This window comes from Aulonocara sp. 'chitande type north' Nkhata Bay, linkage group LG15 (assembly GCF_057382095.1).
Source record: "Aulonocara sp. 'chitande type north' Nkhata Bay isolate Kocher_YH1m ecotype deep benthic linkage group LG15, A_spYH_male_GT1.1, whole genome shotgun sequence".
Taxonomy (NCBI): domain Eukaryota; kingdom Metazoa; phylum Chordata; class Actinopteri; order Cichliformes; family Cichlidae; genus Aulonocara; species Aulonocara sp. 'chitande type north' Nkhata Bay.
In genome coordinates, this window is record NC_141358.1 from 33,656,921 (window position 1) to 33,673,717 (window position 16,797).

Sequence of the window (16,797 nt, forward strand, 5' to 3'; positions counted from 1 at the left end):
ACAGACAGCGCATGAAGGTCCCCCACTCGCTTCGCCGAGGCCAAAGCGAGAAGTAATGCGGTCTTATACGAAAGAAGTTTCATATCCACCGACTCAACGGGTTCAAACGGAGGGCCACAAAGGGCCTCCAGCACCAAAGACAAGTCCCAAGCAGGGACACTGGACTTAAGCACGGGCCTCAGCCGGCGAACCCCTTTCAGAAAACGCACGGCGAGGGGATGCGCACCTGGTGTCACCCCGTCAAAACCGATATGACAAGCAGATATAGCCGCTAAATAAACCTTGATCGTCGAAAACGAAAGGCCTTTATCCAACAGCTCCTGCAGGAATGTCAATACATCCACAATAGAGCACTGAAATGGGAGAGTGTGGCGGTCCTGGCACCATCGCTCGAAGGCTCGCCATTTGTAAGCGTACAAGCCTCTAGTAGACGAGGCCCTGGCGCTCTGAATCGTCGCTACCACACTAGGTGGCAGACCCTTAGCAACCAAGTTTAACCTCTCAGCAGGTAAGCATGAAGGTGCCACAGATCCGGGCGCGGATGAAACACTTCCCCCCCCGCCTGAGAGAGGAGATCCCTGCGGAGAGGAAGCTGCCAAGGACTTGCTGCAAGCAGGCTGATTATTTCTGCATACCACGACTTCGCGGGCCACCAAGGGGCCACCAGGATCAGAGAGAGGGAATGCCGACGCACCCTCTCCAGAATTGGAGATATCATTTCCACTGGGGGAAATGCATACAGGAGCACGTCTGGCCATTGGTGCGCTAGCGCGTCCAAGCCCAAGGGTGCATCGTGGTCGATTATGGAGAAGTACAGGGGGCAGTGAGCATTCACCCTGGAAGCAAAAAGATCTATTTGCGCCTCGCCAAATAGATCCCAAATCTGAGCCACTATTGAAGGGTGTAACCTCCATTCTCTCACCAGAGGACCCCCCCTGGAGAGAAGGTCCGGCCCCAGGTTCAGGTGGCCCGGGACATGGGTGGCTCTTAGAGTCAGAAAATGAACACTGCACCATAACAGCAGAGAGCGAGACAGCTGCAACAGGGGAAGAGAGCGTGTTCCTCCCTGCCTGTTTATATAAGACACCACTGTTGAATTGTCCGTCCTGACTAAGACATGCTGGCCCTGCAGGACTGGACGGAAACGCTTTAGAGCTAAGAACACTGCTAACAGCTCTAAGTGGTTGATGTGCAGCTGGCGCTGAGCCGCGGACCAGATCCCTCTCACTGACGCACCCTCGCACAGCGCTCCCCACCCACTTAGGGAAGCATCTGTGGACACCACCTTGCGAAACAACACCCTCCCAATCCGAGAGCCCTGGTGCAGTAGCCCGGGCTCCCTCCAAGGACGGAGAGCTAGCATGCAAGACGCAGTTACCGGCAGCCTCCTCCGGAGGTGACGCGAAGCACACAAACGGTGAGAGAGAGTCCAGCGTTGAAACGCTCTCATTTTCAACAGCCCAAGCGGCACTACGGCGATCATAGATGCCATCATGCCCAACAAGCGCAATATCGTCTGGAAACGCAGTCTGCGTCCCAGCTGAAATTGAGCGAGGCAGCGATGAAACGCGGCCACTCTGTGCTCTGACAACCGTGCGCGGCTGGAAAGAGAGCATATTTCCAGACCGAGAAAAGCGATCTGTTGGCCTGGGATTAGCGAGCTCTTCTGAAAGTTCACAGAGAACCCCAGTGTCTGAATGTGTGACAGAACCCGCGACAGCTGCGTCTCCGCCTGTTCTCTGGAGCAAGCCACGAGAGCCCAGTCGTCCAGGTAGGCCAAGATGCGGATGCCCCTCTTCCTGAGGGGCGCTAGCGCTGCCTCGGCACATTTCGTAAAGGTGCGGGGAGCGAGCGACAGCCCGAACGGCAGCACTAGGTATTCGTAGGCTACGCCCTCGAATGCAAACCTCAGAAACTGCCTGTGTTTCGGGTGTATAGCGACATGAAAATAAGCATCTGTTAGATCGATTGTCGCAAACCAATCTCCCGGGCCGACTGCACTCAGGAGCTGTCTGAGTGTTAGCATCTTGAACCTGTACGTTCGCAGGTACGTGTTCAAGACTCGCAGGTCGAGGATGGGACGAAGCCCTCCCCCTTTCTTCGGAATGACAAAATAACGGCTGTACCAACCTTTGTCCGTCTCCGAAGCGGGGACCACCCGTATTGCTCTCTTCCGTAATAGCGCCTGTATTTCCTCTCTGAGTACCAAGGCTGCCTCGGGGTTGACAATCGTGTTCACGACTCTTTGGAAACGAGGCGGCTTGACCCGGAACTGCAACCGGTAACCCATGGCAACGGTTTGCAGCACCCACGGAGAGGGGGCGCAAGCGCGCCACTGAGGGAAGTGAGCAGCCAGCCGGCTGGCCTGCAGCACTGACGGCGGGGCGCCGTCGCCCCCCAGTGTGTCTGCAGGGGACTGCATCCCCTGCCTGACCTGGCTCATTTCGCCTGCAGGTTGAGCATTTGAGATTGTTTGAGAGTAAACAACACTCTTTATTGATTGCAACATGGGAACATGTACATTTATACATTTTGTTGGGTGCACCTTTTCCGGGGCATAACAATGAAAAACAGCGGGAACACTCGATGTGGTCGCTTGAACATTCAACACATCTGAACCGTGTGCAGGGGTTATGTGCTTGGGAGACCGCGATAGGGAAGTGCAGCGCCTTCTGGGGCTGACAACCTGAACCGAACTTAAGCGGCACCTCTTGTGCGGCAACAGAGGGGTAAGAGCAGCGTCTCCCTGCTGCCGGATCCCTTCCCCACTCGCAATCACAGCTAGGAGGGCTGAGGCTTCTTCCTCCTGGGCGTCGGGTCCCGTCGGGGGCCCGGGGGAGGGCCTTTGCCCCAGGCCGACTGGCGTGGAGCTCGGGCCGGAGTACGTGCTCTCGCCGGCGGCCCTCCCACTCCAGCAGTGGGCGCCGGTCTCTTGCCAGCTGTCAGAGGAGCGGCGGGCCTGTGAGAGCTAGCAGTGGGCTTGGGCTGGGGCTGGCGTCTGGGGATGATGTCGCGCAGAGCTTCCGTCTGCTTCTTCCTCAGATCGAATCTAGCCTGAATGGCTTCAAGTGAATGTCCGAATAACCCAGCCGCAGACACTGGTGCGTCCAGATACACAGCTCTGTCTCTATCAGGGACGTCGGAGAGGGTCAGCCACAGGTGCCTCTGCGCCACCACTGTCGAAGCCATCCCTCTGCCCAGGGAGAGCGCTGCACAGCGAGACGCACGGAGGATGTAATCCGTGGTGACTCTAACCTCGTTAAGAAGAGGTGACAGCGGGCTGTCCTCCGGAACCAGCGATCCAAGCTCCGCCAGGCACATTGCTTGGTACGTCTGGAGCATGGTGACGGAGCTCATGGCTCGAGCGGTGCCGGCCTGAGCCCGATAAATCTTCTCCAGCTGCGAGGCCGAGAATCTGCAGTGCTTGGACGGCAGAGTTGCGGGGCCACCGACACCATGGTTATGGGACGGGGCCAGATAAGCAGCCAGAGACGGCTCCATAGGGGGTGGGTTAGCTAAACCAGCTCCCTCGGCGCCGTCCAATTCCATGTACTGTCCATAGCCGGGCACAGTGACGCGGGTAGACAGAGGTTTGTCCCATGACGCTGTTAGCTCGCAGAGAAAGTCTGGGAACATGGGGGGGCAGTTTTTGGCCGTTGCGGGCTCCGGTGGAAGGAAAAAACCCGCAAACCGCGACGGTTTCCGAGCTGGTGGAGGAGAGGGCCAGTCCACCTGCAGCTTCTCAGCGGCACGGCGAAACAGGGAGAAAAGAGAGGTGTCATCGTGGCCGACCGGCGCAGCAGCGGCGGCATATTGGGTCGACAATGAGCTCTCCTGCTCATCCTCCGACAAACCATGGATGTCCAGGCCGATGTCCAGCACGTCATCGTCTTCCTGGGGAGCGCTGGCGGGCTTCAACCCAGGCTGAAGCCCGTCAGCGCTCCTGCATGGTTCCGGTCCGTCATCGGCTAACCCGTCAACGTATTCCATGTGGTCAGCCCAGCTAATCGCGGGGACATCGACCTGAAAATTTTCGTCTTCGGACTCGGACGAAGCCGGGGCTCCAGACTCGGAAAGAAGAGGGTCATGCCGTGCGACAGCCGAGCGTCCCAGCACTCTTTCCACAAACGTCACCCGTCTTTCCAGGGTCGAGCGTCGGAGCTGGCGACAAAACGCACAAGCTTCGGGCTCCGTCAACGCTCTCCTAGCGTGGACGATCCCCAGGCAGACAGGGCAGGCATCGTGCTGGTCGCTGTCGTGCAAAGAGAAACCACATCCCTGAGGACAGGGGCGAACAGAAGATTTCTGCTTTGCTCGCTTCGGTTTGGAGTCCATTCCCAAAACGCAAAGCGAAACGCTGCACAAGAAAAACTTGAAAATAGCGCTCCGCGGGCAGCCTACGCACCAGCTGGGCGGTGGAGGTTAACACCAACAGGGGCAGTTAAGCTAGGTTCAAGTTGGCAGACAACGGAGCTAACTAGCAGTAGCTAGCTAGCCCAACTCAGCAGAGGTGTTCTCAGCGAGGTGAAGAGCGTAAGAACTGAGGGATGACGGTGATGGCAGCGGCTATATGTGCGGGCGGGGCCTTGCGTGTGTCATCACACGTCATCTGCCGTAAAGGCGTGAATAAAGGTTTCTTCAGCCAGGACACGCGAGGGCGTGATATCCCATACTTATGTGTTGTACCGAGTGAATCGACTGAAAGGGAACTAATAGAATATAATTTTATATTTATATTTCAATATCACAGTAATCTTCCAATTTAGAACTACAAGTTAAAAAAGAACTAACATAAATAAAATACACTTCAGCTAATTACTTAAAAAAATAATTTATTTTCCCAAACCATGCAGAGCCGCACTAAAAGGACTAAAGAGCCGCAGGTTGCTGACCCCTGCACTAACCTATTCAGCTGCTTGTGAATGCAAATATCTAATCAGCCAATCACATGCCAGAAAAAAAAAAAGGGTGATTTAAGTGACTTTGAAGGCAGCATTGCTGTTGGTGACAGATGGGCTGTTTTACGTTTTTCAGACACTCCTGATCTTCTCAAATTTTCTCAGGAATTTACAGAGAACAGTCCAAACTGAAAAGCGAAATAAACATTTCCCTGGGTAAAAATGCCTTGTTGATTGCAGAAGTCAGAGGGGCGTGGCCATGCTGAAGGCAAGAGGAATTCTAAGCCAGTTTCTCAACCCAGCCCATCTGATATCAGTAACCACAACACATTCAAAGTCAATTAAAAGTCGCCTTTCTTGCCCGTTCCGATGCTCGCTTTCAACTTTGAAATGAGACCACTTGGACAACAGTAATGATAAATAATTGCAAATAGAGCACGTTTACAGAATTTAATGTCATTTTTATAGAGCACCTCTTATTTTAAGAAAAGATGGGCGAGACGATTTTTGAAACTAACTGCAAATTAAGCACACAATATTTAATATCTGTATTTTACCATTTTGATAAGACATATTTCAGTACTCCAAAACACTTTTATTAGACTGCCAACATGCTTACAAGTAGTAAATCCAGGTTAGTGGATCATAATTAAACATAACTCTGTGGCAAACGCAGAGTTCAGCAGGCCATCAAGGAAGAAGTGACGTGCATTTCTGCAGTGTAAAGATTCACAAATGATTTTCTCCTTAATCTACAGTCACACAAAGCGCCAGGAAAATCTTTGGTGATGTTCTCAGATGATTCTGACGCTTATCACCCAGTTCCTCGTGATGTCCTCCACACCATCAACCCTCTGTCCTCCTCACAGTTTCTTCCTCAGCTTGCCTTTCTTATGGCCACCCCTTTCAAAACCTGACTTTTTAACTTCTCCGAGCCACTTTTTGTTCTTGGAGCGGAGCTTCCTCATCCCCCCGCCCTGCAGGAACTGGTGCTTCTGCTTTTTCTTGCGCTGCTTCATGATCTGATCCTTTGTTTTCAGCTCCGAGCGTGCTTTGTGGTCACCGGAGCTCTGTACGTTTGGACCTCGTCGGCCACGGCCACGACCTGGGAGAGGCACGACACAACAAAGAGGTTGGAGGTTATAGCTCGCAAGGCTGGAAGAGGGACTTGAAGTATTTACCTTTAGAGTTGAGTTAAAACATGGTGGCTGATGGTCTATATTTAACATGTTTGTGCTATTCATTTTGATGCCTTCCTACCTCTTGCTGGCTTCCTGCCTCCTCCGCCTGTTTCTCCATCTGATCCAGATCCTGTATCATCAATCTTGTATTTTTTCCTTCACTCCTCATAACTGACATGTTGTCAAGTGATACAACATCTTCACAGTACAGCTTAATATTGTCATAGGAGTAGAGAAGAGGGTCATTGAGAGCAGCACACAGAGAAGCTTTTTGTTGGAAGGATACAAGTTCTTCCTGTTCTTCTTGTTACTGATAACCTGACCGCTGTCTGTTTTGATCTTCTTCTTCTGGTCTTCTTTTCCCGTTTCTCTCACAAAACGCTTCCTCTTACGGTCCCTAAAAAAAGAAGGGGGAAAAAAGACTTTAAATTATAGTTTGAAATGACCATTTGGTGGATACTGAGTCAAACATAGGGAAATTTGTACCATTTCATCATTTTCTTCTGCTGGTTAAGGCGATCGCCTTCATCTCCCATGAGATCAAGGACAGCTGAAGAGGCCTGCTGTTCAAAAGCACTGCCCTCTCCACCGAGACTCAACCTGTCGACGCATAACACAGGACAAAACAGCATAAAACACAAAGCCATTCACATTTTTTAAAGAAACAGATGCAACAGTTTAATGCCTCACCCTCTCTCAGAGTCAAAGTCTTTAGGTCTGTAAGGGATATAATACTCTTCATCTTTGCCTGACTGCCTCTTTTTCTTGGTCTTTGGTCGCTCTTCACCATCTTCCTGCTGACCTCTTCTTTTACCACCTACCACTTCTGAAAACACCCCCTGGTGGAAATAGAAAGAATTACATGGTACAAAGTGACAAAGCATGATACAGAGATCCTACTATCTTCCTCTTCTAGTTTGTATACAACATCATCTACATCAAAACTGCACTTTATTTTGCTTCTTCTTCATCAGACAGCACAAACAACTTTCTCATTTTGACTCAAATATTGGTTTTGAATGAAAATGATGAAACAATCCTGGGTGTTTATTCAACTTGTGAGCAGGTTTTCTAATCCACCGTACTATTATTATTGACACTAGTACATGTTCGTGCTGCTGGCAAACTAATACACTCAAGAACATATAGCAAAGCAAAAAAGTGAAAAGTAGGTCTTGCCTACATAAATAAACATAAGACAGTTGTGAAACTTTGACATAGTAACATCTGCAGTAATATTTACACCTGTGATGACATCTCACCAGCATTAGCCTTATTTTGAAACCAAGATTGTTTACACAGACTTTGTAATTGCAGAGAAATGCTCCATTTATTTTGGTCATTTCATTTTTGAGCAGGAAGCTCACCTTTCTTGTTATAGCCTTTAGACGAATAGAGAGTTTTCCAATTAAATACATATTCTTTAAATAATGTTCCCTCTTATAAAAAGTAGGATAATTAAAAAAAAAAATTTAAAAATGTATTATACCTCTATTACTTAGAAAAAAAACTGTTTTTTTTTCTGTTGTCTGTTATATAACGTTAGTGATGCTCGTTTCAATTCATTTCTTAATCAGCTAAACAGGTCAGTTAAGAAACAGTCAAATATTAAGTTAAATTTGAAAACGGTTTAAAAAAAAATATCCCCATTCCAAAATGTCACATGACAATCTCATTGGCTCACGGAGTTATGATGTCACTACACGATCCTTTGAAGTTTTTCCTTAAACAGGGGTGACACACAGCAGTTTTTTAGTTCGTGTCTTCGCAGCATTTGTGTTTGCAGCCTTCACACGTTCACCACAGAAACTTTTGGAAACCTTTTCAGAGTTGTCGTGTACAACCTTCAACATGTATCCAACAAGACACCAACCAAGGCAAAAAGATTACGCCGCTTCTCCTTCCTGTCGTGGCCGGCCAATTTCCCCAAATGACCTCTTAGCCGTCCAAAGGGCATTACATGACAGTAAGAAGGAAAACTACCATCTCCAGAATAAAATTCAACAGATTGAAGAAGAGAAACTTCAACTGGAGGAGAAGTGTAGACAGATGGAAGCGCAAAATAAGAACCTGGAAGAAAGACAAAAACGCCAGCCCGACATAAATATTATTAATGAGGGTTGGGGAATCAAGTTTGGACAAGCCCGAGAGCAGATTGTCTTCCTAATTAAGGAAAACAAGCAAAAGAGCGTGGAACTAAAGGAGATGTCCAACCAGCTTAAAGACAGCAAAGCTACTGTTGAGAAGACAGAATGGGATCTCCAATATATGGACCAAATGAATCGGCTGCTCCAAACAAACTTCGATGAAGCTGTGAAAAAAAATAAAGAAATCCTCCAACAGAAGGAAGAACAGGAGAAAAAGCAAAGAGACATGGAGCACAAACTCAAAGTCACGGAGGAAAAATACAGAATGCTGAAAGAGAAGGTGGATGATACTCTGCGCCAAAACAAAGACCTTCTTTACGAGAAAAAGCAACTAGAAGGGGAAAAAGAAAAACTGGACAAACAATGCTCGCACATGCAGAAAAGGATGGAGCAAATGGCGAGAAACAACTCCGAGCTCACTAAGGGGATATTGTTGGAATACAACAACTTGAAGCGCAAACACACTGAAATGCAGGCGCAAAAGCAAGAACAAGACAACATACATGACGACCTGCAGCGTACGCTCCAAGATATCCACAAAAGAAATGAGGAGCTACAAGACATGTACAAAGAAGTACAACAAAGAAACGCAGACATGCACAAGGACAAGATAATGCAGGAGGAAACATCCAAAGAGCTCAGGGAAAAGCTTGAAGAAAAACAAGCAACGTTGGAAGAGGTGGAGAAAACGTGCAAGAAGCTTGAGAAACAAAACAAAGAAACCATCGATGAGTTGAGAACCCTCATCCTGGAAAAAAAAGCTCTTGTAGAAAACTGCATGAAAAAGAAGAACAAACGCTTCCGCTGGCCCTGGAGGAGGAACTCTACTGCTTCCTCAGCAGGTGTAGCCTCGTCTTGCTCCACCTCTGTTCACCTCCCCAACCAGTCCCGGCAGTTGACTGTCCCCTCCTGAGCCTGGTTCTGCCGGAGGTTTCTGCCCGTTTAAAGGCAGTTTTTCCTCCCCACTGTCGCCTAGTGCGTGCTCAGAGGGGATTGTTGGGGTTTTCTCTCCTCTACCTTGTTTCATTATTTACTTAACTTTTTGTGCTTGCTTCATTTTACCTTGTTTCATTATTTACTTGTTAACGTTTTGTTCTTACTTCATTTTACCTTGTTTCATTATTTACTTGTTAACGTTTTGTTCTTACTTCATTTTACCTTGTTTCATTATTTACTTGTTGACGTTTTGTTCTTACTTCATTTTACCTTGTTTCATTATTTACTTGTTTAACTTTTTCAACTTATTCATAAAACAATAAACCAATTGAATTTATCCTTTGAGTATTTTTCATCTTTTCATCTATAACTTTTTCAAACATTCATATCTGTCGTTTATCTTCTTCTTGAAACCTCATAAATGGTGAAGGAAAAATCCTGGAACATGGTTTGAAACACTGAAATTGTTTCAGCTGAAACCGGCAAAGTCATACGTGTGTGTGTGTGTGTGTGTGTGTGTGTGTGTGTGTGTGTGTGTGTGTGTGTGTGTGTGTGTGTTACTCTGTACATGAAACAACTTTGTAGAAAACCATTTTCCTGTCGAAACATTAGCAAACACAAACAAAGTGTTATTAACAAACGAATTACTAATATCCCTCTCTATGATAGTGATTTATTTTCTTACAGGATTAAAACTGTAAATTTTACCAAACTAAAGAAAGTAATACAAAGTAATAAAACTTTTTATCATTTAGTTAAGATCCAACATCCATTCTTTTCATAGTTGGTTGCTACCACCAGAGGGCGACATGGAGTACTTTTACCCATGTAGAGAAACATAAACGCTCATATATTACACACGCACCAACATTTTACTGTCTATTACTACATCAGTCTGTTTACATTAAACTGATATTGATAAATAAACTCACAAATATAGCTTCATGAATTTGGTAACGTCCTGTAAGTCATATCGTCAAATGCTTTTGTTCCAAAATAAAAAGGCTGTTGAAATAATGATTGGTGTGGTTTTTACAGGTGAATGAGCAGCAGAATAACTACAGAGAATCTGTGAATACATGAATGACCTTTTGTAATATGCCTTTAGCCTATTAGTGCCCTGAAAGAGTGGAGATTTTACCTATTTTAGCAAAATGATCTACAAACTGTATGGGTGAATATAGGAGCTTGTTAACAGGTTAGCATGTCCAACTAACAGACAGGAAAATGAGCTATGTATTTTTTAGATATCATGTTATCAGCTGACCACTGAAAGCTCTTTCTGCATATATCTTCTACACGTTCTGTCTCTTGTCACGTGTGTGTTTATATTTAAATCATGTATGTTGATTATTTAAATATGCTTTTTCATTCATTTTTTAAAAATGTCAACAGCTGTCGTTTACAGATTCATTGTTTACTATATGCTATATATATATATGAACATGAACAAAACTGAAAACACTGGGTCACTGTTGGAGGTTCCATTTTTTAGGGCAGAAATACCGGGGTTACTCGCATATCTCACGGAGGAATAAACCATACACACGTTGTTTAGAGTTTTACATCAGAGGGACACACCTTCCTCTGCGCCATCATTTATTGCACACACACTTCCGTATTTATACCTTTCAGGTTAAGAGCACATACATATATGATAGGGCAACACCCCCACTTGCTCTTAACACTATACATTACACATTTACATGATATACATATTTACATGATATTCACATATCAACGTTTTATGTTCCAAACAAAATATGCGTAAATTTATCTATTTTCACTTTACTTACAGACTTAGTCATGATGTCTGCTACCATGTCTTCTGTTGCACAATACTTAACTTGTACTTCCTTCTCAGTTATAGCAGACCTAATAAAGTGATACTTGATATCGATGTGTTTACATCTTTGACGGTTTATAGGATTTTTGGACAATGCAATTGCACCTTGATTGTCTGCAAGAATGGTAACTGGTGAATATTGCCTTTTAATGTCCATGCCATTAAGTAGCTGTGAGAGGTATAAGCTTTCTTGTACTGTGGCGGCCATCGCCATGTACTCTGCCTCGCACGTTGACAAAGCTACTGTAGCTTGCTTCCTGGTTTTCCAGCAGATCACTGGCCCATTTTTGGATAGTACAAAACAATAACCCGTTGTACTTCTCCTGTCACTCAAGTCTGTGGCCCAATCTGCATCGCTGTATGCTATAAGATTTAGGTTTCCTTCTATCCTTTTATAGCACAGCTCTTTGTTTAATGTCCCCTTAAGGTAACGTAATACATGTTTTGCTTCTGTCCAATGATGCTCTTTTGGCTCAGACAGGGATTGTGACAGTTTGCTCACTATCCAACTCAAGTCTGGTCTTGTACATGTCATTAAGTAAATCAAACTGCCCACTAATTCTCTATATTTTCCTGAATCAACTGATTCACCATGTGCACCAAAATCATTTTTGAGTTCACAAGGAGTAGAACGTGGCTTACAGTCAGACATTTTGAACTTTTCCAGGATTTTTGTGATGTACCGTGTCTGATTTAGTCTTATCTCATGGTTCTCTTGTATACAGTCAATACCCAAGAAATGTTTGAGCTCACCAAGATCCTTCATTTTAAATTTCTCATCCAACATTTGTTTCACGTTTCTGATAGCGTCCTCACCGTTGGCAGCTATGATTACATCATCAACCCAGATGATGAGAATCACTGTCTCACTCGCTGTCTGTCTGGAATATACACAATGGTCTACAGGATTTTGTTTGTAACCTTTTTCACATAAATGGTCATGTAACATCTTATTCCAGTTCCTGCCAGATTGTTTCAAACCATATAGTGATTTGTTTAGTTTACAGACCAGTTTTTCACCTGTGTCTGACTTTACTTCAAAACCTTCTGGTTGCTGCATATACACCTCACAATCGATTGGGGCGTGCAAATAAGCAGTCTTCACGTCCATTTGATGGAGTTTAAAGTTGTGCTGTACTGCTAATTGCATCAGCGTACGCACTGACGTCATATCTGCAGTCGGCGAAAAGGTTTCTTTGTAATCAATGCCTTGAACTTGGCTATAGCCTTTAGCAACATATCTTGCTTTAAATGTTTTAGTCTGATTTGGGTTCTCTTTTATCACATACACCCATCTCCCCCCTACTGCATTTTTACCTTCTGGCAGCGTGGTTAAAGTAAACGTATTATTGTCTTTCAAGGATCTTATTTCATCTTCCATAGCATCTGACCAACACTTAGAGTTCGATGACTGCATAGCTTCTTCAAAAGTCTTTGGTATGTCGTACATCACCCTGTAACAGTAATCTACAGTCAGTGATGTTTGGTCGTCTTCTGCAGTTTGGACATAGTCTTTCAGGTAATCTGGCCTTCTCCTGTTTCGTTTGGGATATCGTTCAGACTCTGTTCTATCACTCTGTTTGTCTGAGTTTTGTGCATCATTTATGCCATTGTCCTGAATGTCACTTTCAGGTTCCAGGATCATACTTTCATCTGATCTCTGGTCATTCCCTGTTTTGTCCTTTCTAGCGGGGTACTTCAAGATGTCCCCTGGAGTCAAATCATCATCTCCATTGTCATCAACCTGAGTGGTCTGGGTTTGGTGCTCAACTACACTTTTAGTGAGGAACTTGACCAACCTATGTCTAAGAACTCGTCCTGTTTTAGGGTAGTAGATTAGATACGACGGAGTGTTTTTATCGTAACCCACAAAAACTCCTTCGTCACATCTTGCGTCTAACTTTTTTTTGTTGTGCCCGTAACCATAGCAAACTGATCCAAAAATCCCCATCCTCGACATGTCTGGCTTCTTTCCTGTCAGCATGTAATAAGGGGTTTGCTTTGTGCGTCTGTTGTAACACCTATTACGAATTACTGCGGCAGTCATAACAGCATAAGTCCATAATCTTTTTGGCAGGTTACTTTCGATCAACATACACCGTGCCATTTCAAAAAGTGTTCGCCATTGTCTCTCGGCAGTCCCATTCTGATGAGGTGAATACGGCGCTGATGTCTCATGCCTTATCGTGTTTTTATTTAACAATGTCTGAAACTCTTTAGATGTAAATTCAGTTCCATTGTCTGATCTGATTCTCTTTACTTGCCCATAGGGGGCGACGTCTGCCAAAAACTTTTCAGTTGCTTTTACGGTGTCACTTTTAGCCTTTAGAAAGTACACAAACATTGTGCCTGAGTAATCATCAGTAAATGCTAACGTGTACCTGAACCCGTCTTTAGCTTCTGGTTCTATCGGTCCAGCTAAGTCAGTGTGCACTAGCTCTAATGCTTCTTCTGCTCTTTCATCAGGCTCTCTATTCCTGGTTTGGATAAATTTGCCTTTTGTACACACTTCACAGTCTTGGTAATGTTTAGCTTTACCTTTTATTTTCATACCCTCGGTAATGTCCTCTAGTTTAACCAAGTCTTCATAGTTGCAATGGCCGAGGATTTTGTGCCAAGTTTCTACATCATGACAGCCATTGCATTCGTCGTTGTCAACATAATGATCAGATGTAACACTGTTCAAATAGTATAGGCGTTCATATTCACTTATCTTAAACCTTGTCCCGTTCTTATGGATAAGCTGGTTGCAGCCCTTCTTGAAGGTTACTGAGGCTCCTTTGGCCGTTGCCGCCTGAACCGAGAAGATATCTTGCGGGTAAGAGGGAATGTAAAGTGCTCCCTCCAGTGTCGCCTTCACCTTTCGTCCCTCGCTGTCTTGTAGATAGACCTCCACATCTCCCCTCTTCAGTGCGACCCCACTCGTCCTCGTTCCGTCAGCTAATTCCATGAAGTGTCTTCCAGGTGTGAATGTCTCATCAAAACTCTTAAATCTCTGAATGTCCGTAATAATGTGAGAAGTGGCCCCTGTATCAACCATTAGGCCTCTCTGTTTCAGCCCTTGATTTCCACAGTCTTTGGCTTTGAACGCGAAACTATGATCTTCTGCATCAGTTACGTGTTTAGCAGTAATCTTCTTTCGTCGGCGACAGTCGCTGTCCTTATGCGTTGAGCTTTTACAGTAACCGCACCACTGCTTCACTTTTTGTTCTTTCCTTTCGGTCTTTGTGTAACACTCACGTGCTATATGACCCTCTTTTCCACAGTTGTAACATATTATTTCTGCATTGTCTCTCTCTTTCTTCCAGTTATTTGCCTTCATCACATTGTCTTCAGAACATGTGGCCTTTTCGGTGCTCTCATAGCTTCTTAATTTAGCTTTGAATTCACTAAATGTCATTGCTTTGTCACTGTGGGTTACATGTATGGCAAACGGCTTGAAAGATTCAGGCAACCCTTTTAGCACCATTGCAATAAGCAGTCCATCACTTAATGTCTCTTCTGCATTCCTCAGAGCTGTAATGGCAGTCTCAGCCCTTATCATATAGTCTGTGACGCTCTCACTGGGAGTTTTCTGTAGCGACGTTAGCTCCGTGTACAGGCTAATCACACGTGGTGTCCCCTTACCGGCGTAGTGCTCTCTCAGAATCTCCAACGCTTTTCGTCCGTCATCCTTGGCATCTCTCATCACGAGTGAAAGACTTCTATCATCCAATACTTGGATTAGCTCTGCATAAGCTACTTCATTCTTTTCATCCAAGTCCTTGTCTTCTTCCTCCGACTCGCCGGGCTCGTCCAGAATGGCAGCCTTTAGCCCAAGTAGCCGCAGGTATCCCAGGAACTTTGTTTCCCACAGTTCATAGTTTCTCTCGTCTCCGTCGAAGCATAGACGGTTCCACCGGCTTCCCACATCCCTTCTGGGCCCATAACCTGTTGGAGGTTCCATTTTTTAGGGCAGAAATACCGGGGTTACTCGCATATCTCACGGAGGAATAAACCATACACACGTTGTTTAGAGTTTTACATCAGAGGGACACACCTTCCTCTGCGCCATCATTTATTGCACACACACTTCCGTATTTATACCTTTCAGGTTAAGAGCACATACATATATGATAGGACCCAGGAACCCTGACAATATGTATTTTACCTGGTTAATGTGTGTGGCGGGGCGTGGTCTGCAGCGCCGCTGCAGGGGAGGCGGAAGCACCTGAGCGGCACCCGCGATCACGCCTCGGCGCCTTAACGTCTGTGCTCTCTATGCTGTTGTGTTGGTATGTGTCGGGCTGTGAGCTTTAACACCGGCTGTATGCATACAGCAACCGTGTGTGAAAAGTGGTCAATAAAGAGAAGCTGTAAAGCGTGTTCATGGAAACATCGTTGGGTCTGCCGTGATATGTTTACAATGGGACTTCTGCTCCTGAATCTCTGCGCACAGCGTCTGCAAATCGGAGCTGTATGAAGTCACTTTCATCTTTACGCAGGACTGTAAGCTGTCATCTGTGAGGCGTGAGCGGTGTTTGTTTTTAACATAGTTCACGGTGGAGCTGCTGACATAATGTGGATCCGAAGATTGATAATTAGCCTACCTGGGGTTGAAAGTCTCGATAAATGCACGGCGTTTCGGCGGGTATATCGGCTTCCGCAAGTGTGACGCTTATTTTGAGCGTTCAAAAACTAATAGAATATAATTTTATATTTATATTTCAATATCACAGTAATCTTCCAATTTAGAACTACAAGTTAAAAAAGAACTAACATAAATAAAATACACTTCAGCTAATTACTTAAAAAAATAATTTATTTTCCCAAACCACGCAGAGCCGCACTAAAAGGACTAAAGAGCCGCAGGTTGCTGATCCCTGCACTAACCTATTCAGCTGCTTGTGAATGCAAATATCTAATCAGCCAATCACATGCCAGAAAAAAAAAAAGGGTGATTTAAGTGACTTTGAAGGCAGCATTGCTGTTGGTGACAGATGGGCTGTTTTACGTTTTTCAGACACTCCTGATCTTCTCAAATTTTCTCAGGAATTTACAGAGAACAGTCCAAACTGAAAAGCGAAATAAACATTTCCCTGGGTAAAAATGCCTTGTTGATTGCAGAAGTCAGAGGGGCGTGGCCATGCTGAAGGCAAGAGGAATTCTAAGCCAGTTTCTCAACCCAGCCCATCTGATATCAGTAACCACAACACATTCAAAGTCAATTAAAAGTCGCCTTTCTTGCCCGTTCCGATGCTCGCTTTCAACTTTGAAATGAGACCACTTGGACAACAGTAATGATAAATAATTGCAAATAGAGCACGTTTACAGAATTTAATGTCATTTTTATAGAGCACCTCTTATTTTAAGAAAAGATGGGCGAGACGATTTTTGAAACTAACTGCAAATTAAGCACACAATATTTAATATCTGTATTTTACCATTTTGATAAGACATATTTCAGTACTCCAAAACACTTTTATTAGACTGCCAACATGCTTACAAGTAGTAAATCCAGGTTAGTGGATCATAATTAAACATAACTCTGTGGCAAACGCAGAGTTCAGCAGGCCATCAAGGAAGAAGTGACGTGCATTTCTGCAGTGTAAAGATTCACAAATGATTTTCTCCTTAATCTACAGTCACACAAAGCACCAGGAAAATCTTTGGTGATGTTCTCAGATGATTCTGACGCTTATCACCCAGTTCCTCGTGATGTCCTCCACACCATCAACCCTCTGTCCTCCTCACAGTTTCTTCCTCAGCTTGCCTTTCTTATGGCCACCCCTTCCAAAACCTGACTTTTT

The 16,797-nt window shown here is 45.1% G+C and overlaps 3 protein-coding genes across 3 annotated transcripts; 1 reads left to right on the forward strand and 2 right to left on the reverse strand.

Moving 5' to 3' along the window:
• Nucleotides 1–344: 344 nt before the first annotated feature.
• LOC147313439 (uncharacterized) lies at nt 345–2,686 on the reverse strand. Its single transcript, XM_086262992.1, has one exon. It carries the CDS (start codon nt 2,507–2,509, stop codon nt 494–496), a length of 2,016 nt encoding a protein of 671 aa, XP_086119118.1. The 5' UTR covers nt 2,510–2,686; the 3' UTR covers nt 345–493.
• Nucleotides 2,687–5,815: 3,129 nt separating this feature from the next.
• Nucleotides 5,816–6,963, reverse strand: LOC147313440 (ATP-dependent RNA helicase DDX54-like). Its single transcript, XM_086262994.1, has 3 exons — nt 6,770–6,963; nt 6,566–6,679; nt 5,816–6,476 (listed from the first exon to the last, which is right to left on the reverse strand). The coding sequence occupies exons 1-3, from the start codon at nt 6,961–6,963 to the stop codon at nt 6,245–6,247; spliced, it is 540 nt and encodes a 179-aa protein (XP_086119120.1). The 3' UTR covers nt 5,816–6,244.
• A 766-nt stretch (nt 6,964–7,729) lies between these two features.
• Nucleotides 7,730–9,139, forward strand: LOC147313441 (uncharacterized). Its single transcript, XM_086262993.1, has one exon. It carries the CDS (start codon nt 7,931–7,933, stop codon nt 9,137–9,139), a length of 1,209 nt encoding a protein of 402 aa, XP_086119119.1. The 5' UTR covers nt 7,730–7,930.
• Nucleotides 9,140–16,797: the final 7,658 nt, after the last annotated feature.

Excerpts from the sequence above, each read along its gene's own strand:
- LOC147313439 (XM_086262992.1), bottom strand. The coding sequence starts at position 2,509 with ATGTTGCAATCAATAAAGAGTGTTGTTTACTCTCAAACAATCTCAAAT.
- LOC147313440 (XM_086262994.1), bottom strand. The coding sequence starts at position 6,963 with ATGCTTTGTCACTTTGTACCATGTAATTCTTTCTATTTCCACCAGGGG. Across the intron at positions 6,680-6,769 it reads GACTTTGACTCTGAGAGAGG|GTTGAGTCTCGGTGGAGAGG; the intron begins GTGAGGCATTAA and ends ATGCGTCGACAG. Across the intron at positions 6,477-6,565 it reads CAGAAGAAAATGATGAAATG|GGACCGTAAGAGGAAGCGTT; the intron begins GTACAAATTTCC and ends TTCTTTTTTTAG.
- LOC147313441 (XM_086262993.1), top strand. The coding sequence starts at position 7,931 with ATGTATCCAACAAGACACCAACCAAGGCAAAAAGATTACGCCGCTTCT.